This window comes from Tetrao urogallus (genome assembly GCF_951394365.1).
Source record: "Tetrao urogallus genome assembly, chromosome: 2".
In the NCBI taxonomy this organism is placed as follows: domain Eukaryota; kingdom Metazoa; phylum Chordata; class Aves; order Galliformes; family Phasianidae; genus Tetrao; species Tetrao urogallus.
Genome location: NC_136814.1, coordinates 60,361,320 through 60,386,762, shown reverse-complemented (window position 1 = coordinate 60,386,762; position 25,443 = coordinate 60,361,320). Strand labels below are relative to the sequence as shown.

Sequence of the window (25,443 nt, the reverse complement as noted above, 5' to 3'; positions counted from 1 at the left end):
TAAACAGGTGTCTTAAAAACATGCTTCTGAGCATCTGCTACCAGAATATTTTTTTTCCCCAGTTCTGTCTGCAATGGGACAACATCAGACACACAGGAAGATGTCAGCCTCTCCACAATTTCAGGTGCAAGTTTCCCCATTTAACATTTGTGCTAAAGGTACTGTGCTGCCCTTAGTACAAGGCCAGGCTTTTAGTGCCAAAATGATGCAACATGTCCTGTAAGTACCAACACACAATTCTGCATCTAACAATGCTAACTCAATATTACTTTGGAATCAAGGCAACATGGATTATCAAAGGCAGTCCCTCCTTCCCTTGCAAAGCCTGATATAATACTATTTTGTTACATTAATTAACATTTGCACTTCATTTCCCCCAGAGAACTATTTAGTACAATTGAGAGTGGGAAGAAAGACATACTTCCAAAAGGCCTTGATCTTCTAATGCTCCCAAAGCACTAGATCTAGGAATAATCCTATGAAAACTACCATCGTAGCAATTCTCACTGAGCTCAGCCAGAAAGAGCCATTTAGTGAAGTGACAAAAAGACATGATTCAAGGTGATCATGCAGAGTAAAGCAGGGTATATGCTACACAGATAGCACACGCACACATATTTACAACTACACTATAATCCTGAATACTGTTTGTTTCAAAAAACATGGTGAACCTAACACCACCTTCCCTGGAGAGCAGTACAGCTCCCTTAGTCAAAGTCACGATTTGTAAGAACCAGCGGAGCAACCAGAGTCCACACATACAACACAATGCCAATCCAGCTGGAAGATATCTTCACCCACACAGACGGCCATTTGCTGGTCATTGTCTCATAAGTGGCATCCGGACTGTTGAAAGAATTAAAAAGATGATTTGCAATTTTTGTTGTAATATGGCGACCATGTAGTAAGCTACTATTCAACATTTGCACAGTCAATTATTTTAATGTCAGCTTAACACCTCAAAGGATGCCTCCTCTTTACTTCCTCCAATTAGCCCACACCAATCTATATGAAAATACCATTTTCAAACAGTAGCCCAAAAAGTACTGAGTAAGAGAATCTGTCAAGAGCAGAAATAACTACTAAAAACATCTGCTTGACTTGGATAGCATTTATGCTACTGGTAATTCATTTTACCTTGTGAAAAGACATACCCTAGGAGAATTAATAATCTTGATATCACATTCATTTAAGCAGAGCCATGAATCAAACCAAGAACAAGACTATCCATTGGAAGTTATTTTAGAAGAAAACACCTTTCTAGTTTTGTTATTTTCATACAAGCAGTTCATCAACAAATTATTAGAGATCTTTAATTTGTTTTAAATTCTGACTAGTACTGCTTAAGCTGTTAACATTACATCTGTAAATGTTATACAACTACAATTCATTCACATGGGTCAAACACTACACTTCTCAAGGGAAGCCCCATTCAGAGCCACATTCCTTCTAGTACATTAGCTGTGCCTGTCTGACCAGCTAAATGTACATCTTGCACGCAGACTGTTGGCGTACTGTACTATGAAATGTAGATACCTGTACCAGTTGGTAAGTGTCATCATGATATACAGCGATGCCAGGAAAAGCATAAAATGGAAGAAGGAATAGCTGTAAGTAACTCCATCCCTTTCGTTATCTATGGCACGGTGAACATCATCTCCATCATCAAGGGAGCCGTCGTTCCTGGGCATTCCGTCCTCTATCAGAGTTGATTCATCACTGGTCAGCATCAGCTTGTTAACTTGGCTGTTATTGGATGTTCGGATGCTGTATTTGACAGGGAAGGATGCAGTACCATTACCCAAATGAATATAATTTATCAGCTGACAATCAGAAGTAATACAAGTCAATGGGATATATATATATATATATATATATATATATATATATATATATATATATATTTTTTTTTTTTTTTAAAGCAATCTTACCTTGAGTAGAGAACACACAGCAAAAACAAAATCAGTCCTACAATTCCTTGCGCATCCCACCACTGCACTACTTGACCTTGGGTTGGAATGGTGGTGGTATTATAACCAATGATGCTCAGCAAACTTGGGTTACAGCGCCTATCTGTGAGGGAAATTACATTAAAACTTACATAAAACAAAAACTGAACACGTACTTAAAAGTGCATTTCCATGCAGAACATTGAGTAATAGCACAAAACATCGTGACCATTAAAGTTTTGAAGCATCAAAATCTGAATTTTAGCATACAGAGTCTCTATAACAGGCCAATGACAGTACAAAATCTTATATAAGTATAACTTATAAAGGATTTGAAATCCTTTACCTGCCCTGAGATACCTATCAAGTGCTTTACTTTTGCCATCTCATACAACCAGAAGCAACCAAGTAAAAGTTTCCTGCTAGAAACCAAGTATGACAACCATATTGTATACAGATAGGTATCAGTCATCTCAGTTAAAAAGAATGCTATGAAATTAGTTTCTTATACCAACAGTTCCTAACTTCAGCATCCACACACAACACACAGATGTAACAGCAGAAAGCAGACTACTTTTCCATAATTACTTTAGTAGTTACATTTACTCAGATCTCTGCCTTTACACAGGAGCACAGAAGATTGCCTACAATTAAGATTAAAGGCTACTTCCATGCTAAAGACAATTTAAAGCACTGAAATCAACATTTGGCAGTTTATTTCATTGATGAATTTTTTTTTTTTTAAGACATCTGGTTGTTTTCAGGCAAGAAGTGTTACAACATTACTACATTGAAATAATTCCTCCATTAGGAAAAATATCATCAATAACATTTCAATACCAACCAAGAAACTTCAAACCTGGTATGGAGATATCTTTAAAAGAACAATTTCTTTAGTGTTATTGCAGGAAATCAGAGCCGTGGGAGAAACTTGTGGCTGCACACATCACAGTACCTCATTCCAGTGCTGCTTTGCAAATAGGTGAAGATAGAATTTATAGCTGAACCTTTCACCTAAAAAGCCACACACTGCTGCCACATTTACCTGGTTCATTGGTCATAGCTGACCAAGTCAAATACATCGTGTAGATGGTAATCACAGAAGACTGCAGCAAACCAGATCTTGGCTGAGATTCCTGTATGAAATAGCCATGAAACAGCAGTTAGGCAACTCAAAAGTCTCAAGCGTGATTATATCATGGGTTTCTGATAATGAAAAAATAATACAGAAAACTAAGAAAATAACAAAACTATACCTGAATCCTTGGCAGAATAGACATTACAGAGGCACCGATACACAGCAGCATATTAACACTGATGAATGTCTTGTTTTCAGAACAACCTTCGGGATGAGTGTAATAAACGTAAAACAAGACAATAGCTACTAGAGACAGAAGGTAATTGACAGCTGTAGCTGACAGCAGAGCTGTGAAGAAAGAGAAACAGAGTTTAAGTGCTTAGTAATACAGCATATTAAAACTGAAATAATCTTGTAAATTATCCAAAACTTGATTATTATAAACAAAATCTCAAAATTACTTTGAGACCTTTTCTGTCATGCTTTGTCCTCCCCGCTTCTTTTGAGGAGAGGGAGTGAGAAGGCCATATGGTAGAGTTTCAGGATGAAACAGTCCCTATACCCTAAAAGAATGACCACTAGGTAGGCATAAGGAAAAGCTCACAGAACTTGTACTTAGTATGAAATCAGTTTATTTTTAATCAGTGCTAAGGTGTAACAAAACCTGTGCTTGTGGATGGAAAAAAAAAAAAAAAAAAAAAAGCAAAAACCTAAGAGCCTAACCTATAACTGCCTCTTCTCTGATACGGTATACTGACTTCCTGTGCCTAGGGAGTAGATAGCATCACTCAGCAGCAGTTCCCTCTTCTCCTGCTCGGAGTCCCCATACTCCATTTTTAACTCAGTATCAGAAGAACACTGTGACAATCGAGTAGAATCACACTACAACAAAGTGATACATAATACACAAAGTAGCTCTTGCGCTTTCTGGTGAAATACATTACTCAGGTGAATAATGTATCCAACATAATATACAATGAAATGTGAAAGTTCTTGGTGCAATACAATACCTGCATACCAGCATCTTGAGTTTCCTTCCTCCATTTTTTCAACCCAAGACTCATTCCAGGAGTGAGCAAAGTCAATTAGCAAGACCAGCTGAATTAGAATAAAGCAGAATGCTCCAGACATACCTACATAAAACCACACTATAAAGAAAAATAAAAGCAGTTCAAGGCCACTGATAATTTACCACCTCGTCTTAAAACATAAAGGTTATGCATCCACAAAAACTGTAAGCTCTCAGTACACATTCAAATTAGTTTTAAAACCACTACCACTGCACCATAATCCAATAGAAGACAACGTTCTCTTACCAGTAGTAAAAGGTCCCTCTGGAATGAAGAAAGCTCCAACGCTAATTGCAAGTGCTGTTGCAAATTTAAAGAACCAGAATCTAAAGAATTAAAGGGGAAAAAAAAAGGGTAAGAAAAAGTCTGGCAACTACTGCAGTCCTATCTGCTTCAGAAGACCTCAAAGTAACACAAAACACATATTCTCAGAGGGTTCGGTGGCTGTTTTGTTGTGTTGGTTTAAAAATATATAAATATAAATATAAATAAATATATAAATATATATATATGTATATATGTATATATATATATATATATATATTCATTCATTCATTCTTATTTCTTCAGAAGATAAAACTCTTATTCCATCTACCCAAATTTGTTATTTCCTCCAGTAAATGATGCTAAACCATGCTAGATTCACAGAGTTCAACACTAATTTTCCCATAGATATCTCCCTGATGTATGAAGCCAGGATGGAATGTAACTGTGAGATACATGCTCAAGGATGAGCAAAACAGATCAGATGTCACAGAAAGGAGACAGGGAGATATTTTCCATCACACCTTTAACATCCTGTAGTGAGCTTCAAAAAAAAATAAAAATAAAATAAAAAAATCACACCAAACATAAGATGCAGACTTTTTTTCCTTATCAGAATGGCATGGAGCTCCAAATATAGGCATGATAGCATCTACATGTACTTCAGAACTGAATATAGCACAAAGACATGTACCACACTCCCACATTTTAAACAGCTGCACGGTCTTCACATTTTCCATCCCTTCCTATCTTTTCTTAAACTTCAGTCACCACTACTTGATCATAACAAGCAAAAGGTGAGATTAAATTTTTTCGGATGAGCACTCAGAGAAGTTCAGCTGGGCAGAGAGAAGCTAAGAAAGATGGAAGAAGTGTAGAATATGGGAAAACATGAATTCACTGGGATATTTAAAAAAGTATGTATGAAAGCTGAACTAACTCTGAAAATTTATTGTAAAATGCATAACCCACTTAAAGTAGTTTTTAAATTCACATGGACATTTAAATGTCATTACAAAAACAGTTTCAATTTTGCATGAAGTTCCTTTCTAATTCCATGCATTTTTAAGGGCTCTTGACACTTCATCCACACACAGTTTGTATGACAGCTAAAAATAATACTTCTCTTAAAAAACACCTACAGTTGCTATTCTGTGCGAGTGAGTAACAATCCTCTGAATACATTATAACCGTGTTTGTTGCTTTCCTGGCAAGAAAATGGCAAGCCATTTTGACTGCTGTTAGAAAAGCAAAGAAAATGAATGCTGGCACTAGATCCTATCTACTAGGTTTGACTTGTAAGCAAGCGTGAAACAGTGAGTACATAGATGTGGGAAAAGCTAATATTCTGAAATATTGCAAACCACTAACACAAAGATCACACTGCAAAGCATTACTGAAGATGTATATAACTTAAAAAAAAAAATCAAAACCCAAAGTTACATAAAGCTATCTCTAAGGTGTATTATTGAAGCAGGTACCTGTTACAGCAGTGTTGGCAGTGGCCAATCATCAAATATTTTACCAGTAACAGTTAAAGAACATAATTTTCTCTTTTATTCTAGTGCTGACACTACACTGGCACAGAAGAATAAGCTTCTGTGGGTTGTATAAGTAGTACCAAAAACTTCTATCAGATACTGCAACCCCAGACAAGCCTATCAGGAAGACACCAAACAGCTAAGAAGTGGTCTTCAGTAGGAAGATTCTACGCCACATATACTGTCTTTTATTAAAACAAAACAAAATCCCTCAAAGCATTCACAGTGTAGCTGATCTACTTTCATTTGCTTTTTAAAAATATGTTTTAACAGAGTTTTCTGTGAATACTGGAAGATGTAGAGGACACTTGTAAGCAAACCAAGGGGGAGAAAGACTGAACTGAGTCATTGCTTCTAATGCATTCTTAACTATACTATATGCAGACTTTTCTTTACACCTGAATAAAGTAAAGAACTAAAGCCATATTCTTCACAGTCTCATTTTCTTTTCATCTACAAATTTAAAAAGTTACATTAAAGTTATACCTAACATGGGAAAAAAAAAAAAAAAAAAGAACTGCTTGAGACCATTTGCAAGCTAAAATTCCAGTACTATCCTCAGCCTGATCAGAAGAAAAGATAGCAGGGAGGCAAACGCTGTTACACATCTATAACAACTATATTTAAAGTCAACAACAGACATCAAAGTTTCCACTTAATTCCTAGAGAACAGATGAGGCTTTAAAATCTTTCTGTATACGAAAAACATCCCAGTACTAGAATGGTACCATTATTCATTCTTGAATTTCATCTTCTGTGGACAAAAGAAGAATCTCTACTCTTGGGAAATGTATAAACGGATTATCCAGTGTCATAGCTAGAGCTCTAAAAACTGACAGCCAGGTGCATCTTCTTCTTTCACAAAAATTGATCTGCTCTGAGAACTCTACTAACTTTGAATGTCCTCTTCTGCAATAACACTCCTTTAACTACTAAGAAATTCTTTTGCTGGTGGATCAGTACATTCGACCAGCATGCTTGGCTGCAGGCTACATTTCCACAGTAGCTACATCTCCCAAAAAACTTCCCATGAAGTCCACAGTCAAGTGCCCATCTCAGTTCTCATTTCTGTATCTTACCCATTGTGCACCGCTGCTCTTGGATCATTGCTGCTCTTCACTTTGATCATCAACAAGGAGAAGAGAAGGAAGAACATTGCCATACCAAAGCACACACGGTACACTGCTTTGTAACCAACTAACACGTCGCAATTCACATGGCCATGAACACCAGGAATAGTTGTTCCCATCCCTCCATCACAAAATCCAGGAATCTGTGACAGATACAAGATAGTTCAGTGACCTTTAAAAGCCCCCTGTGAGTAAATAGGTGGTAGCAAGTTGCATAATCTAACAATATTAATGAATAGTATATTAAGAACTACAAACTTAGCTAAGAAAATAAGATACCGCAGGGCTGTACAGCTGTATGGTTAAAGCTGAAACCAGGATATTAAATGCATTCAAGGGGAATGAAATAACATGAATGAAATGAAATATTTTGAAATGAACATCTACAGACAACATCTGGGGACAAGGGGTAGAAAATGAAAAGCATGTCCAGCAGAAGTTACTATTTACCACAAAAAATGAAAAGAATAAAACAATAAAATGAAGACTAACAGAACCGCAGCATGCAATCGAAGTTCAGCAAAAGCTATCAACTCCCCAGTAATTCAAAATTGAAATTATCCTTCCATTAAGTTCATGCACTACCTTCATATAAGTAAGACTGTAAAAACCCCTAAGAACTTCCTACTACCCTTTGTAAAAAATATTCCTGCTGTACATTTGCAGTTAAAATAAAATTTTAGCTAGAGCAACACAAACTAGAAATCTTTGACTGTGTTCATTTCTCATTAATATCCTTATTAGCAACAATCAAAATCAATTAAGAACTAGAAATACCTTGATAATATAAAAAAAAAAATCACTACAAATATAAGTTATAATTTCCTGTTTAAGACTTTTCTTATCCAAGCAATTAAAGTGCAACTTTCCTTCTAAATAGTGCTATTTATGTACACAATGGTTCTTTCACAAGTCCTTTGTTTACTTGACCTGTAATCAAATTAGTAGTGAGTGTTAAGAACACGTGGCAAAACAATGATGCATTTCTGAGCAAAATCGACGCTCTGAGGATATCATATACAATTACTTCTGACATTTGTTCTGCCAAACATGTCAGTAAAGAAGTAACCTGACCTTCTTCAGCTGCTCTTCCATTCCTGGAATTAACATCACACAGGCCACGCTCACGCCGAGAAGCAAGAAGAAGGCATAGATCAACCTAGTGATGGTGGAGTTGTTTCCACTGGGGCAGCACCTGCAGAGCAGGCAGGGGGCACTTCCACACAAACATGGTATCTGATGGAGATAAGAAAGGTAAAACAAACTCTTGAAAGAGCTTTGCACTGCTAGCTTTCAGTCAGGCTGTGCAGATTATCAGAAGTTATGATGGAAAATCACTCGATATTAATGTAGGCTAAGTAAATGCAACATGTTACAGAGCCTCCAAACAAGTCCTGGTGGTGCTTCCTAATGCACAACTGTACAGTGAAATTACTTCTATGCCAAAAATAATCATTTATCCATTCAGCCTGGATTCACACTTAATTGTCCTCTTGAAATGTATTACATTTTTTTTTCATCTAATTAAGATTCAGGGATTATTTTAGCCTAGCAAAAACATCCTCCCTTGCACAGCTGCAGAGAGAAAAAACATACAGCCCATAGAAAAAAAATGTAAACATAAGTGCCATCCAGGTATGCCTTCAGCATTTACAGTTGGGCTGCAATCCTTACTGAGGCCATAAACATCATTTCAGCTCCCCCCTCCCCCCTCCAAAAAAAAACCAACAAAACAGGTAAAATAGCCTAAAGCTTAGGCTGTTATTTATTGCATTTCTAGCAGCTATTCCCATCTGGGTATCATGTAATTCTGTTAGTTGCAATGTAACAAAAGTTAGTAACAGCACAAATAGTATGAAGACACAATATGCATTATCAGCTCTACCAAACATCAACAACAGAAACAGGAAGAAATGTGCAATAGTTGTAAATACTATCAAAGAATCAAAGACAAATTACTTGCATTCAGCAAGTTTTGTTCTTAAGCAAAGCACTACAGGAAGAAGGGCACAGATTCACAAAAACAAACAAAAAAAAACGACCCTGTACTCCTTAGCAATGCTCAGCCACTTGTTGAGAGGCAGTTTGGGAAGTAAAAGAAGGGCGAGGGTCCACAAGTAAATGCAAGTCAGAAAAGGGAAGATTAAAATATTTTGCAGTTCATTCCCCCATTTACAAACGAATCATTTTATGTAAAAAAAAAAATAATAATAATAATAATAAAAAGCATGGGAAACCCCAGTGGTAGTTACAGCTAAGTTTTGGAGGCCACATATTATTCAGTTCAATAAAATTTACCAATGTAAGATTCTAGCGTGTCCCCTGCTACAGTTGCCTTCATTACACAAGACCTGCTCTGACTGTACTACAGCAGAGCACAGAACCTCTTACAAAAGCACTGAACTGTGGCAAAACTAACCTCTGCTTGTGCTAAAAAAAAAAAAAAAAAAAAAAAAAAAAAAAAAAAAAAAAAAAGGCATTAATTATCACTCAAGGGACACCCAGACACAGGCACATGACCAGTACACATCAGTCAGCCAGGATGATGAGCATATGTTAGAGTTTTTAATGCTTAGTCATATGGCAAACAAAACACCAGTGGTCCGTCCTCCTGGAAGGTGCCAGCACACCAGCAGACAGCCAGACAATTCCTGGCAATCCCTTGGGAAAAAGATTCTGATTTTCTGTCCTGGCAGTTTTAACCAGACCCACATCTTGGGTCTTATAAATAATTCCCTCATATTCATTTTCCACATGTTCTTGTTCAACGATGGAAGAGCCAAAAATATTCACTCTACTATGCTACAGAATTGTTTCTAAATTAACAAACATCATTAATTTTGCCTTGTTATAAAAAGCAAAAGTAGGCCATTCTCATAACTAATCCAGTATGTAAAAGACTGCATATCACTCTGACTTCCTCCTCTTCAACACAGTATCACTGCAACACAATGTAAATGAAGATGCTGATTGCAAGCAACTACATTAGGGGTACCTATGCTAAGTCGCCAGGAAACAAATGTCAAGTATTTGCTTAGGGCTCGTCAGGACTTTATAGAGTACTACTGCATATATGGTATTTCCTCACCACAAATAACCTCTCTAGTGAAAAATATTCCTATTCTCTACACAAAACATTACTTTCTTCAGCTAATTGTGTATTTTCATTAACTAGTTCTGTCTGTATTAATATTTTTTAAATATATTCTTGACTAAAAGCTCGAATTTGCCAGAGCCGGACACAAGTCTAGGTTCAGTTGCTGCAGAAAACTTGGTGCAAGGACTGTCAGGCATAAACTTCTCTAAATTATCACTGTTAAATTGTTTATTAAATGCTAAGTATATGAAGCAGCTTCCTCCCAAGTGTTAGAAAGGGAACACACAAGAGTGCATGTAACTTAACGTTCCTATGGACTTACAGGAGCTGAAAGAAACATCACTGCATCCACCTCACTTAGTAAAAACGTGCTTCAACTGAGACAATATTGCCCACTTGACTTAAACTGTCTGAGTAACAACATCAGCTTTTTAAACACCTTGCCCCTGAACAACTCATTCTCACAAGCAGTAATGACCAAGCACATCTCTGAACAAGAGAAATCTCCTGATACTATTAATGCACGTCACCTACTTCTACAGAAAGACAGATTACAGTCCAAGACTCTCTTTCTTCTGAGGAGATTATACATATTATTTTATTGGAATTGTACGTGCTGTTATTAAAAACATTCCTAACAAGTAGTAGATTCCAAACAGAACAGGGAACAAGAAGCAATCTGCCCACAGAATTCAGTTTACCAGCTGAAAAGACAGTTTCTACTGATTTCTTTCCTCCTATATTCAGAGCTCTCCTCCTAAAAAATACCACAGCACAGACAGCAAGATACTACTGCACAGAACAAAGCTTAAAAGTATATTCTCAAGTGAAGTGCAGCTTACTCACAGGTGCAACTTCAGAAAGCGCTGCAATACAAACAAGACACAACAGAGAAAAAGCATCAGGACTGACTGATGGTTCTAGGCCAGTGGGATCAGAAACCTTTTGGTGAGATGACAGTGGTATTTAAGGCTTCTCTTACTCCCAGTTCATCCTTGCTTTTGAAGACTGACTATGCAGCACATCACCACAGTACCACACCACGCAGTCAGGACAAGTAACCGTGCAAAATAATGCCAAAGAAATAAAAGATGCCAAAAGTTACTCAGAAGAGCTTGCACAGCACAACACCTGGCCCTGCAAAGCAGCATGAGCAGCATTGTCTCCCCAGCCAGAAGAGGAGCAGCCATCCTGGCTGGCACATTCTGCACCAGCAAACTCCATGACATCTGGCTCTTCTGAAACCCCCTTCCATATCCCTCTCCTCTTTCAAAGCCATGAACTCTTCATACATTAGCATTCTTAGTGACTGGGGACACATACAGACTCCAGCCGTACAAAGTGCTGCACAGAATCAAGCATTGATTAACTGTGTTTTTAACTGTGTAAAGAAAATCAATACTATAAAGCCACCAGGAAAAAAAAAAAAAAAAAAAAAAAAAAAAGGATTTGTTTCAGGCACTTTAAAGGATGGGATCTGCCCACAGTAAATCTAACTTAGTCAAGATTCCATTACTATGCAAGTCATTGCACTTAAAAGACCATTAGATGATCTTGAAAACATTTCTCTCAGCAGAAATTAACATTCAGAACCAACAACAAATACACAGGATTCTTCACACACTACACACACCAATTACCAGGAAAGGCTGTTTATTCACTTGAAAATGCAACACGTATTAACTCAAATATTTTCATTAAACTAGTTATGGCATCACTTAGTATTTGACACCAATTAAAAACGTTAAAGTAACTATATTCAGCTAATAATTAGAACCTACCTGGCTTAATTCATTAAGTGGTGTTTAAAACGTTACTTAAAGCAAAATGAACACTAGCAACATCTCTTCAGCAAAATATTATCAGTGTTCCAGCAGCTTATTTACATGTATATCAGCATAGTAGCTTATTTCATACTCACTAATTTACTGTCTCTGTGATCATTTAACTGAATTTGGACAGGAGATTAAGGAATTAAGTTATCACCACTCTACACATCACTCCAGCAGAAAAAAAGAAAAAACTTCATATGTTTTGATAAACTATAGCACAAACATAGGAACTTGAATCTACATGAGGCTTTGTTAGACCATTAAGTTAGCTCTATGAGTTTCTGTTTAAATGTGCACAACTTCATTTTTCTGAGGAAAGTAGAGTCTCCTTGGTATGAAAAATTCAGATTTTTGCAATCCCACTGACATTTTTATCCCAAATGCACAGATTCATAACACATGAGTGTGAACATTTGCACAAAGCCTGGATTTAGAAAAATGGATCACTTAAAGACAAGACAGCAATACCTCAAGTTGGAAGAAAACGGTCATGAAAGATCTCTACAGACTTTTGTGTTTCCCTACACTGCTAACAGTTTTAAGCCCACCCTCAACTATTGTTTCCAAGCAGTTAGAAGAAGCACTGAGCAACACTCAGCACGGCAGTGACATCATCACAGCCTGCTGAACAACAAGACAAAGATGCCTTGACAAGACAAAGATGCTATAAAGGGCGGAGCTGCCCAAGACAAAGCCGTAAGAAAGACAAGCTAAATACAATCACCAGGAGTAGAGAAACGCTCAAGTTCTGTTTTCTCCCAAAGCAGAGCAAACTTCATCAACGCTGAATGAGATTTTCACTGCTTTAGAGGGCTAGGAGGGCGGGGGTGAGGGGTGTGGGCAGAAGGATTGTTAGCAGACCCATAACACCTTCTGCACGACAACACGGGCTGAGAAACCAGCAGAGAGCATGCGGCCTGCCTGGGTACCAAGCTCCCCTACGCCCCGTGCATCTCGGCGGGGGAAGCCCGGAGAAGCCCGAGAAGGGGCCCAGGGTCGGGGGCGAAAAGCTGCCCAGGACAGGGGGGGCGAGTGGCGGCAGCCGCCCACAGAAGGTCGGTGGGCAGCAGAGAGGTCACAACCTCCCCAAGACCGGCGACGCGGAGAGGCACTGCCCCGCCTGGGAGACAAAGGCCCCGGGAGGCGGGGGCCGCTGCGGGCCTGCAACAGGACAGAAAGACGGATAAGAGGACAGGAAGAGAGAGCCACCCCGACGCTCGGCTCGCCTTACCCAGCTCGCCATGGAGCAGAGGCCCAGGACGCCGCCCATGGCTGGCGGCGGACTCGCACTCCGGCTCCGCCAAGATGGACGCGCACTTCCAGCTGCGCTGTTTACTCTTCGCCGCAGCACTTCCGGCAGTTCGGACGGCCGTGCAACGTCACTTCCGGCGGGCAGCAGGAGGCGGGGCGGTGGCGGAAGTTGAGCGCGACACGTGCGGCTGTTTTTCACCCTTGGTGTCGGCTGTCCAGCCGTGCTGCGGGTTGAGCCGTGCCGTTGTGCGGAGCGGACGTTGGGGTCGGTGAGATAGCCTGAGTGCGGTGGGGCCGGGTGTGCCCTGCCGAAGCCCAGCTGTGGCTCCGCAGTGCCCTGCGCTGCCACCGCGGCCTTACCTCACCCAGGCTTAGCGAGTGCTTGGTGTTGGGAGTGAAATGGCTGCAGGCATGCAGCTGCCATTGGGTGGCATCTCAAATGCATCCACTGAGCAGGGTGGCTATAGCAGGTAGGCTGCAACTCGTAACGTTTCTGCTCTGCAGCGCAATTCCACGGTTGCAGACCTAATTTAAGCCACCCTCTCGCAACAAGACTCAGATCTCTGTACAAAGATCAGTGAAAGTCACTGTTATGTGCTAAACCGTGGTGCATGCCATGGGTGAGTGCTAGTTGTGTCCCCACAGGCCAACCTCTGACTTTACCCACAGGCAAGGCCAGTTAGATTTACCCATGTGACCATCACATTTTATGTTACTTCCCCAAATGCATTCAGCTTTTGCTTCTTCCTTCCTTCCTTCCCTATACATACCTAAACCTGGGTATACTTGAAAGCAGAGATGTAGTCCAGAGTTGGTAAGTTAAGCCCCCTACATAGCAGTTGCTAGTGCTTGGTTTGTTGTTTTCAAGCATATTTATTAATTATTTAATGAGTTAGAACTGGGCATACATGGTCAATGTCTCACATACCTGAATAATATTTCCAGGTAGGCTATGTTGCACGACTCCATAAGATTTTCATCATACTAAATTTATTAGTGACTGTATTACATAATTTCACTAGTACTAACAAGAACTTCAGAAACAAAAATGATTTATAAAATAGTGGGACTATCAGGAAATAGAAAATGTAAATTTTAACAGTATAGGAAATATTAGTTACTTTGTCTGCAAAAATATGACCATCTAATTTGTCCAATGTGTTTTAATATCCAAACATCTCTCTTCTACTTCCTCTACCCAAGCAGCATAGGGGAATTGGGAACAGGGGCTGTTGTCTGTCCCTAACACTTCATCTCTGCCCTGCTCTAGCAGGGGGTCCCTTCCCACAAGATTCTGTCCTTCCTGAACTAATCCCACATGAGTTCTCATGGGCTGTGGCTCTCCAAGTACAATTCCGACATGGCTCTGTATCACAAGGACCATCCTTCAACATCTGCTCTAGCACAGGGCCGTATCAGCAGCAGTTCCCCCAGACCTCCTGCTCGTTGCCTCTTGTCCTGTTGACAGGCACCACAGAAAACAGCCTGGCTCCATCCTGTTGATACCCTCCATTACATATTTGTACACATTAATAAGATCATCTCTCAGTTTTCTCCAGCTCTATCAAACTTTCCTCATAGGAAGGATGCTTCAGCCTTTTATTAATCTCTGCCAGAGACACAACCAGCATTGCTCATGGCTCCACTATGGCCAGTGGTGCTTCCCTTTTGAAGCTGGCTGGAGGTGGCTCTGATCTGACATGGGGCAGCCACCAGGCTGTACTCATAGAAGCCACTCCTGCAGTCCCCTGCTACCAAAACCTTGCCATGTAAGTCTAATAAAGCATCATTATTATTATTTTCCTTCCTCTCTTCCTCCCTTCCTCCCTTCCTTCCTAACGTATTCCTGCAGTCCATATTCTTTCTCATTGTAAAAACCCCTGACAGCCCAGTTTCTACACAGACCAACCTTATGTCTTTTATTTCAAAATATTAAATCACATAATTGTTCTGGGATTGCTTCATTATTTCTGTTATCTTATTTGTAGTATCTACTGTGAAAAAACATTGAAGCATTATGTGCATAGTGAACCAAGTCCTCCTTCATCACAGACTTTTTCCAAGAAATGGTGTGAAAATAATCTGCTATAGGGATTTGTCTTCTGGAATTTATCTTCAAGTGGAATGCAGCTTGTCTGGCAGCTATTAATCATACTGTGAAATCTAGGTTGTGTAGAAACTAGTAATTTATCAAAATTGTTCTTCAGGAATTTGAACAGCTCTATTTTGGCTGTTCTTATGGCTGCTATGGAAATACCTAGAATTCTTTTTACCTTCAGCAATGATGATAAGTACTTCCTTTTGTGCTGGAGTTTAAGTATTTGCTATCATTCCATATGCCAAAGCTCTCTTGCAGCATTTCTGTGTTTTAGTCATTTCTTTATTGTAGTATTTGCACTTTATTTGATTTGAAGTGGGATAGAATCCATCATTCTCAGAAATTGCTTTCCAGTGTGATCTGTTTCCCTATGAACTTCTCGAGCTTGTATAGATACAAGAACCATAGCACCCCATTATTTGAGTAGCTCTCTGAAAATGTTTAGAAAATAACAGGACTCAAATGGTTTGTCACTTTCCCCCCCCCCCCCCTTTTCTCTGTCTCTGTCTCTCTGTCTCTCTCTCTCTCTCTCTCTCTTTTTTTTTTTTTTTTTTTTTTTTTTTTTTTTTTTTTTTTTTACAGCTTTCTATCAGGTGCATTTTGGAAAATGAGTTTGGAATTTTCCAAACCAGAAACCACCGATCTATCCCAGGGTCTCCATCAACTCCTTCAGTAAACACCAGCTATGTGGAGTCTAAAGCTGCATTGTAGGGAGTATATATGTCCACAAACACTTCATCCTACAGCAGAAAAGCCTTTTTATAAACCTTTTTTGTAGATACAAATAAGCCTTTTTTATAAAAGGTTTTTTTTATTAAAAAAAAAAAAAAAATCCTTGCAGAGGAATGCAAGCTATACAGAAGAAGGTACAAGAGATGGGCTTATATTTTAGGTAAGGCTTTTCCAAATCCGTAATTTTACCTTAAAGATATTGAAGATGTAGGGACTCCAAATGCACAGTAACACAAGTGCTGTTTAGGATGGGAGAGAGAAAACTTTATGGATGCTGACTGTAGTGAGAGCCTGTCCAGATAGCATCTCCTTTCTGCCCCCTTTCTCTGCCCACGGATTGCAGAGACCAGATCTATGAAAAAGAAAAAGAAGAGAGGAGAGGAGAGGAGAGGAGAGGAGAGGAGAGGAGAGGAGAGGAGAGGAGAGGAGAGGAGAGGAGAGGAGAGGAGAGGAGAGGAGAGGAGAGGAGAGGAGAGGAGAGGAGAGGAGAGGAGAGGAGAGGAGAGGAGAGGAGAGGAGAGGAGAGGAGAGGAGAGGAGAGGAGAGGAGAGGAGAGGAGAGGAGAGGAGAGGAGAGGAGAGGAGAGGAGAGGAGAGGAGAGGAGAGGAGAGGAGAGGAGAGGAGAGGAGAGGAGAGGAGAGGAGAGAAAAGAAAAGAAAAGAAAAGAAAAGAAAAGAAAAGAAAAGAAAAGAAAAGAAAAGAAAAGAAAAGAAAAGAAAAGAAAAGAAAAGAAAAGAAAAGAAAAGAAAAGAAAAGAAAAGAAAAGAAAAAAGAAAAAGGGGGAGAGGAAAAGCAGTGATATCAATGTTAACAAGGCCAGGAGCCCAGCCTGGCATGGACAGACTCCCTCCATCGCAGTTAACGGCACAGTGCTAGGAAGAAATTGACCGCTGAAGATGAATCACAGAATTACAGAATGGCCAGGGTTGGAAGGGACCTCAAGGATCATGAATCTCCAACCTCCTGCCACATGCAGGGCCACCAACCTCCACGTTTAATGCTAAACCAGGTATCCAAGCAGAAAAAGCGAATGTATAGGAGAAGAAAAGATAAATAAATAAAAATGGAAGGTAACAGCAGCGGAGCCTCCCTCATCTTTGAACTGTCATCTCGTCACGTGAAACATCAGCCCAGTATTGTGAGAAGGAACAGCCTCAGGGGAGGGCGCTGGGGGAATCGCAGCCGTCCCTGAGGCGAGCGGCCCCTAGGGGGCACTGCGACACCGGAGTGGAGGCGGCGCCCGGCCGCGACGCGCGGCGTGAGAGCGGCAACTGGAGCGGGCCGGGGCGGGCTCAGCGCGACGGGGTGAAAGAGCGCCCGTAGGGGTGCGACAGTCGTTGTGAGCTCTAGTTAAGTGAATGCTACAAAAAATCGGCGTTTTACCTCCTCAGTCCTTTAAATCAAATAGCAATAAATTTTGTGATGACAGATGAAGATATCCAGGCTTTCGTCTGTTGTGAGAGAGAAGTGGAGCACAAAATAAATTGCATTAAGCACAAGCATAACATCCTTGTTTCTGGTAGACTGTGCCAAGGCCCATACAGGAGAGCTCTCAAGTGACTGGAGCTCAGAGGCCGTGATTTTTAGGGACTTGAACAGACACAAATGGGGTTATGAGTAAAAAAAAAATAAGGCTGTGGAATAAACATTTATCTTTATTCTCCTCTTACAAGTGGTTTTCCTATTCTATTAAACATTAATGCAGATCAAAATCTAGTGTTGCAACGGATTTAAATGGGGAAGCATATTACTGAGTAGAAATTGATAAGCAACAGCCTTTTTTTTTTTTTTTTTTAAATAAGGATTTAATCCTTCTTTTGGAAAGACTGAATAACATAGGGTGGTTCTGTACAGCTGCTTTCACAAAGCAAAGAACAAAACACATCAGACTACAGATTGCAGATTTCTGTCACTCCGCTCATGGCAGCAATAGATAAAATGATGGCTGGGCACAGACATTACAAGTAGGGGAGGAAAACTAATTTCTGCCTCTGTTATTTTCTGCTGGGGAAAAAAAACATCAAACATACATACACACACAAAAACGCTCTCCAAGTGTAAATTAACAAGACAGCTCCACATCACGACATAGTGCTTTATCTTCTTAACAGGAAAAGACAGGAACATTTGTAATAGAACACCTTCAATTTGAGCAGCATAGTAACATTCAGTGTTTTAAAATAATGAGCATCTTGTGCACTGCTGCTAGCACTGTGCCTTTTACCACTGTGTGACAGATGCACTTAGCCCAAAATTTACAATTTTCAGTCTATTCCCATCTTTCCCAATGATCCAATGATGGAAACCTTTGCATTCATGTTTTTTATACTGAGGATAAATCTAAAGAGTTCTATGGAATTCATCAAGGAATTCATTTTTCCTTTTTTTTTTTTATTAGTCAGTTAAATTTTAGAATACTTGGATCCGTTTGTGTTCTCCAGAATCATCCTATCCTGTGTACTGGAGAACTCCAGTGGGCGTCAGAGATGATCTAAGGACACAGAACTGGCAGCACATTGGATTGGCTCTGTTTGCAAGCCTCGGTGATTGGAGATGTGGTCTCACTGGGTTTCATCACAAGTTGGAGGGATCTAGGCTTGCCTGGATGCACACTGTCAGGCAGCAATTTCTCTGGTGCCCTGTCTTCTGTCTATGCACAACCACTAATCAACATCCTAACGAGAACAGAGAGTTAAATGCTTTGAAAGCTGTGCATCTTTCATGTATCACAGGAGATTATGCTTTTGGCATATAGAGTCAGTCAGCTGTAAGCTTTGTTTGAAATGTATCTCACAATTTAGCAACATCAACTGCTTCTTCTCCGATGGAGGATCAGGCTGTTTTGGCAGAAGGCTGTGAACTCTTCTGTGACACCAACCTTGTCCATGTTCCCACATTCCTGTGGGGAGGAAGAGGACCCAGCTCCAGGTCCTGCTCCTGCCCCCAGGCTTTGCAAAGTGAGTATGACATCTCAGATAGAAATATTTCTTTTGATTCTGTTCTGAATCAAGTAACACTTAGAGTCTATGGGTTTTGGTGAAGGTGAGCAACCACCAGCTGTGTTGACAACGCTAAGGAGCTGGTACATCTTCTTATGTACAGGCTTGTGCAAAGCCTCCAAACTGTCAGTTCTTCTACACCTTCCAGCTGGCTGGAGAACTGCAGAAGAAGTGGGTGGCAATGTGCTTCTCTTCACTGGATATATATATATATTTTCTCTTTCAGGTTTCCTCATCTTTTATTCTGAGAGGATTGAGTAAAAACTAGTTCAGGACTGTAAGCCATGCTGTCATCATCTATGGTTATGTGTGTAAATTATCCTATGAGGTGCAGCCATAAACATTTTTTTGTTGTTTGTCATTTTGCATGTAGATGTGTATATATAAATATGTGCACGTGCATTTACATATTTGCATGTTGCACACAAGTATATGATGTATATACATATATGCAAACACACAGACAGAGAAATACATGTATGTGTCTCCGTGTTAATATGTTACTTGAGATGATCTGCATTGGATCTTTATGTAATAGCTGCACTTCAAATGAATTTGTTGGCACTTTGCTTTTCATTTCAACACAGTAGATACACAGCTATTCGTTTTTTACTTATTTCTATAAGTAATGGCTAATTTGGAGGCAAATTCTTTTCCTGAATTTTTTATAAATCCCTCTTAAATTGTGAGTGAAATCTGCCTCTGGGCCAAAAACCTTACCTGGCACAGGGTCACCTGTCTTCGCTGAATTTAATGGAGATATGTGTACTGCTATTAATTAAAAAGATGGCGATTTTTCTATATATAGTAGGCAGCATGTATAATTATGCATGCTGTAACATTTTTGTAATTGCTTCTCTTTTGACTAATACAAGTAACTCCCGCCTCATCTAAAAGTAGGTCTAGAAAAGTAGTTATTTTTAGCTTGGGATTAATAGGCAAGTTTTAAATGAGACAATTTAATTCTAAATGACCTCAGAATTTTGTACTTCATTCTTAGGGCCTTAGAGGAAGATAGTGGTCTAGCCAGCATCTTCCTGATCTGTTTTCTAGATAGAGTATCTGGGGCCACTTGAATACTGGAGCAAACTTTTTTTCAGTAACTTTTAAAATGCACATCAATATAAACCCAAATTGTTACAGAGTGCTGATATTAATTTTTCAGATACAATAATTTATTTTAATTTTGATGATTATTTTGTACCTGTGGGGATGTTATTGCAGCTGTACTAATATACACCCATTGTTAATAATCTGTTATTAATGAACTTCCTTTCAGTTTTGAAGTCAATGAGGACATATCACTCTCAGTTATGTACTCCTATTAAGCACAGATTTTGCCAGAGAGGAGTAGCAATACTCTAATCTTAAAATATGAGTAAGTAGAACTGTAAGATTTTAATATTTGCTCCATAAAAACTCTTACCTGTTGCAGTAACGAGAAAACAACAGCTGAGGACCCTTCTGCAGACTAATATTTCAGGCACTGCGGCTAATATTGAAGAAATTAATGGCATTGGTGGGTTTAGATGCTGCTCACTGGTTATTTTAAACAAACTGCAGATTTGCTGAACCACTGACTGTTATTTAGGTGGTTCTCCCAGAAGACAGAGGACAAGAGATCTGATATGATTTTTTTCCAGAGTTTCCAGGAGCACCTTTAGAGCTCAGTCTGTGGAGAATACATGCTTCACAGCTCTAATAGCATTCTTTTGAAAGGTTAGTGAGCATGTGAATAAGGGTGATTTGGCTTATACAGCGTACCTGGATTTTTAAAAGCCTTATGCAGGGTCCTCAGGAAGAGTGTTCAAAGAAACTAATCAGTTATGAAATGACAAAAGAGGCTTCATTTTTGATTAATAGCTACTAGTGAGATCTATCAAGGGCTATTAAACATAATTGTCCAGTCGCAACCTCTATTCAGGCAATCCTTAAAATGGTAATTGCTGGAACCAGGCTGGCAAAGCTATCACCACCTGCTCATCCTTCACTTATGCTCTTTCCTGAAGCATTTGCTATTGGCCTCTGTCAAGAACATAATACCGAGCAAGGAAAATTTTACTCTGACCTAGAGCAGCCTTTCTGATATTCTTAGCTCAGAATAGAAATTTACACCAAGGAATAAAAAGTATCTATATTTTGCTCTTTTTAATGATAAAAGGTCTCTTCTTTATGTAATATAATGAATTTATTTAGAGATAGACTAACAGTTTTCACATCAGTAACTTATTTTCTGAAGGGTATCAAATTCACAACCTTTGAGACCTTATTGTCCTTTTTATTATTTTACTTGTTGCAGTACAATGTCAGGGGCAGTGCAGAAATACATAATTCATATAGGTTTTAGAACATTTCAGGGAAAAGAACATTGCTAAGGCAGTCCAGTGAGTTGAGTGAGTTGTCTGCAGAGCTCTGGGTGGCTGGCAGGAACAGGAGATGGCCAGAATGACTTGTGTGCCTGGCATAACTGGCCTTGGGTAACTTGTACAGCTAAAAGCACTGAAGTAGTGAACACAAGGAGGGGTAGGAATGCAGCGTATATGCATTGGTAACAACTTGTGACAGTGTAAGAGTTTAAGAGACAGCAAATTTGTTCAAGTCAACTTCCATAAAAATGAGCATTCTACCCTTTCTTATATATTATTTCCCAGTGAGACTGCATACATACAGTGATGAGCTCTAATGTATACAGAAGCATTCTTCTCCCATAAGAAATATTTGTAGGAGGAAAAATTTATGCCTGCATTCTAAACAGAAAAACTGACCTCTCGGTCTGTCAAGCTGTCAGGAAGATCTCTTGGCAAGTTATAATTGTTCACTCTTACTTTTTGGCCAATCTATTTGGCTTCAGAGGTACAACTTATTATTTTAACAACAAAGATGCCATTCTTTTGGGGCACTAACACTTCTCTTTCACGTTTTTTAAACCCTTTTTTAATTTAAGACTATTTTGTCTGTTGGTAAGGATTGGCACTATGTTTTTCAACAACCTCATACCATTTGTAGAATGCCCCCAGCCCCTTGTTTTGAGTAATTTGGCAAAAGGTGACCAAGTTGCAAATAGCATTTGCTTGTGTCCATGAAGTGAACCTGTTTTAGGTGAGAGGTCTAATAAAAGGCAAAGAGATTTCCTGACGGCAGCTAGCAGTGAATCAGAGCTTGGTGACAAAGATGCTGTACATGCCTTCCCACCTGGTAACTAGATAACAAGAGCCAAATTCAGGCTACTCAACAACAGAGGCAGATTTCAGCTCTGGTGCTCCATAAAAAGAATAAAATGTAAATCCACTTTTTTTTTTTTTTTTTTTTTTTTTTTAGAAAGTCTGGAAGTTGAGAGACCAGGTGTGAAAGATATCAGGGTGGTTTCAGGGGTGATGTGGATGTTAACTGAGAGAGATCCACATAGTGCTGGACTGAATGGTCCTGGAGGTGTATTGAAGTTCACTGTCCGGTGCTCATTAACCTGGCAAAATCAGAGGCCAAGAAAAGCTCTCATTTATCTCATGCAAAGGGAAGGCTACTCAAAAGCTTTCTTAATGCTTTCTTAAATTACATGCTTCAGATTAACATCTAGTTCCCTAAGCTTCTCTAAGAAGTCAGTGAGAGGATGATAGTTAATCCATAGCTGTTTTTCTCACTGGCTTAAAGAGGAATTGGAGGGGAGAAGGGGCTTTAAACTCTGATAAACTCTGACAGGACTCAGAGCTTCAGGATAGCAGTGGGATGTGTTTCAGGAGGGAAGAGCTCTTGCTTGTATGTATTTCATAAACCAGATAATGGAGAATGAAAGTGGAGAGCAGCCAGAAGAGTTAGATCAGGTAGAATGAACCAAGACTTGTTCATTCAAGCAGACAGTGGTCTTTCATTTGCAGTCAGTGCAGTCTGTATTCATATGTAAAATGTGGACATTAGCTCAAAAGAAATACATTAAATCCATTTTTTTTTTAAATACCGTTTTTATCAATTGAATTTGCAATAATGGATTCTTAACATTAAATGCTTAGCTAGTGACAGATGCTATGGTACATTCTGAGTAACTTTCCTACCATTCAATTTAGTAACGAGCATTTTCACATAAGTGGTACAAATGCTGATTCTTGCTGAAAGACAGGAAAGAAAACCTAGATGAAATATGAATGTGTAATCAATACAGAGGTTGAACCACCTGCAATAAGGATATGCATCTGAACAACCCTGCCTAATCTAGCTTCATTTGGTTTGGTATGTTTGGTATGTGTTATTTTCAACTTCTGATACTTGTAGCATTTCCTTAATATCTAGTAAACATCTAAAAGCAAAATAATTAGTAGTTTTATGCGCACTCTTGCCACATTTTTTATTTCTGAATAAGATATTTTCATACTTTTCTTTTTCAGATATACTTTTTACTTTATTTTTCAGATATGAGGCTATACTCCACTAAGTACTAAAAGGTTTGGAAAATATTTTTTCCTATGTTCCAATTAAAAGGTTTTTTCATCTCACGTTGGTGGAAACCTATTTGTATGTGCAGTCCTACTAAATTTAGAAGCAAATTCAAATGAGTAAATATTGCATGAATAACAGCAAATGAATTTTCCAATGACTCCATCAGATTTTTATTGATTTGTAAAGCCAGCCATCTACATATTGCAAACTAATCTTTTTTCTAATGGAAATTTAGAGGGAACATATATGTCAAGGATTATGAGTATGGAAAAAAACCTCTCAGTCTGTGTATCTTTTACATACCAATGATTTTAAGTTTATGTGAGCTCTACAGTGCTGCTGTCATGGCAGGAACTTCATGTTAAGTTTGAATTATGGATAGATTACATATATCATTTCTGCAGAGATTACATATGTCATTTCTGCAGACACCAAACTCTTGTGTGACTTGTTAAATCTGCTCTTACAATAGTGGAAAGACTGCAACCAAAGACACTGCTGTGGTATTCCAGTGACGTATAATTAAGTTGGAGATACTCCCATCCATTGGTTCTGTATGAAGATATCATTTCTAATTGGTACCATCTGATGTAATTCAACTTTTCTTTGAATGTTTTTATTGAAATTCTTTTGGTAGTTTTGGTTTGACTTTCCCCGTTTTAATTACCAGCAGGGGAAAAATATTTCAGTTCTATTTCCTAAAAGCTCATCTCTTTTCCCAATCCTTCACTGACAGTCTCTCTGTCAGCTAGAGTCTTGTCTTTACTTGTCTCAGAAGTGAAAAAATCTCAGTTATGTTCATTCTTGATCTCTTCTCCTATGGCATAATTACCTGATGTAATGTTTTGGACCTCCAATCCATGGAGATCAATCTCTTAATGATTTTCTCAATTATTAATATTTCCATTTTACAGAAGCCCAGAGAGCCTTGCACAAGATTACGTAAGAGGGTCAGCCTGTATCTTCTAATCCATCACCTATACCCTAATTATGTTCCCCTGCGAAAGTTTTCTAAAGAACCAAATATTTGCTTTCTTGCCATTTTCAGGTAATTATGATTGTGGCCGAGACTGATCAACATGAAGTTAAGAACTTTGCTCTTCAAGGATGCTTACATTTGAGATTAATTGTATGACTTTTTTTTTTTTGTTTGTTTGTTTTTTTTGCAGGAAAAAAAAATTCTTAACGCTAAGATCATTTAATGAAGGAGCAAGAATGGGATGATAGGTGATCAGTCACATTGCTTGACAGCTGAATTATGAAGATTAATACTCCAAGGCATTACTGAGAAATTTTCCAAAAGAAATTAATTCACTGATTCACTGCGGATTTCTGAACAGTGAATGCATAGAAACAGTCTGTTTTGTAAAGCTAACTTGGTGCACTCCAAACAGCTGATTCATTCTTTCATAAAACATCTCTGCCTTCTTTTAAGACAAAATGTACTTTCACTCTTCTTTGGACTTTCACTCCTCTTTGGCTGTTGCTGCTTTTCAGCATCCAAATTCCCTTTCCCTGGAGAAGGAACCAGCCACAAAATACATAACCCCCAAGAAGGCACAATGCCTTTTTACATCACCTCTGACTTAAATATCTCTACATCTGAGATGTGAACTTAAATTCAAGTCCGTTCTGTTCTCTGAAATTTTGACTCCAAATGAGTTGTGTTAAGTAAATGTCATCTTTTTTTGAAAATTTTTATTCCACATTGCTCAGATTCCTAATTTTCCTTGTGATGCCATGCAGATAACTCTTCATGGTGATTCTATTTCTTCTGTCTTTTTTCTCTCTGCTGATTTGCGTGTTATTCGTTATTACATCTCAGCTTTTTTCGCTCCTCTAGCTGTTGGAGCCACTGAGAAGCTGTTTTATAAGTTTCTGTATCTCCAGCTCCTTTATGCAACACCTGCTGCTGAGTACTCCTTAGTTAACAAAATCAGAGGATGAGCCTAGAAAAGTTAAACTGGACAACTT

The 25,443-nt window shown here is 38.9% G+C and overlaps 1 protein-coding gene across 1 annotated transcript; it reads right to left on the bottom strand.

Moving 5' to 3' along the window:
• Window positions 1-707: 707 nt before the first annotated feature.
• On the bottom strand, window positions 708-13,231 carry SERINC1 (serine incorporator 1; the record flags this gene model as incomplete). The annotated part of the gene is made up of 10 exons (XM_079532774.1): window positions 708-827; window positions 1,521-1,767; window positions 1,932-2,073; window positions 2,995-3,085; window positions 3,206-3,375; window positions 4,038-4,175; window positions 4,344-4,423; window positions 6,982-7,175; window positions 8,107-8,268; window positions 13,193-13,231. The coding sequence occupies 10 exons, from the start codon at window positions 13,229-13,231 to the stop codon at window positions 708-710; spliced, it is 1,383 nt and encodes a 460-aa protein (XP_079388900.1).
• Between the last annotated feature and the right edge of the window lie 12,212 nt (window positions 13,232-25,443).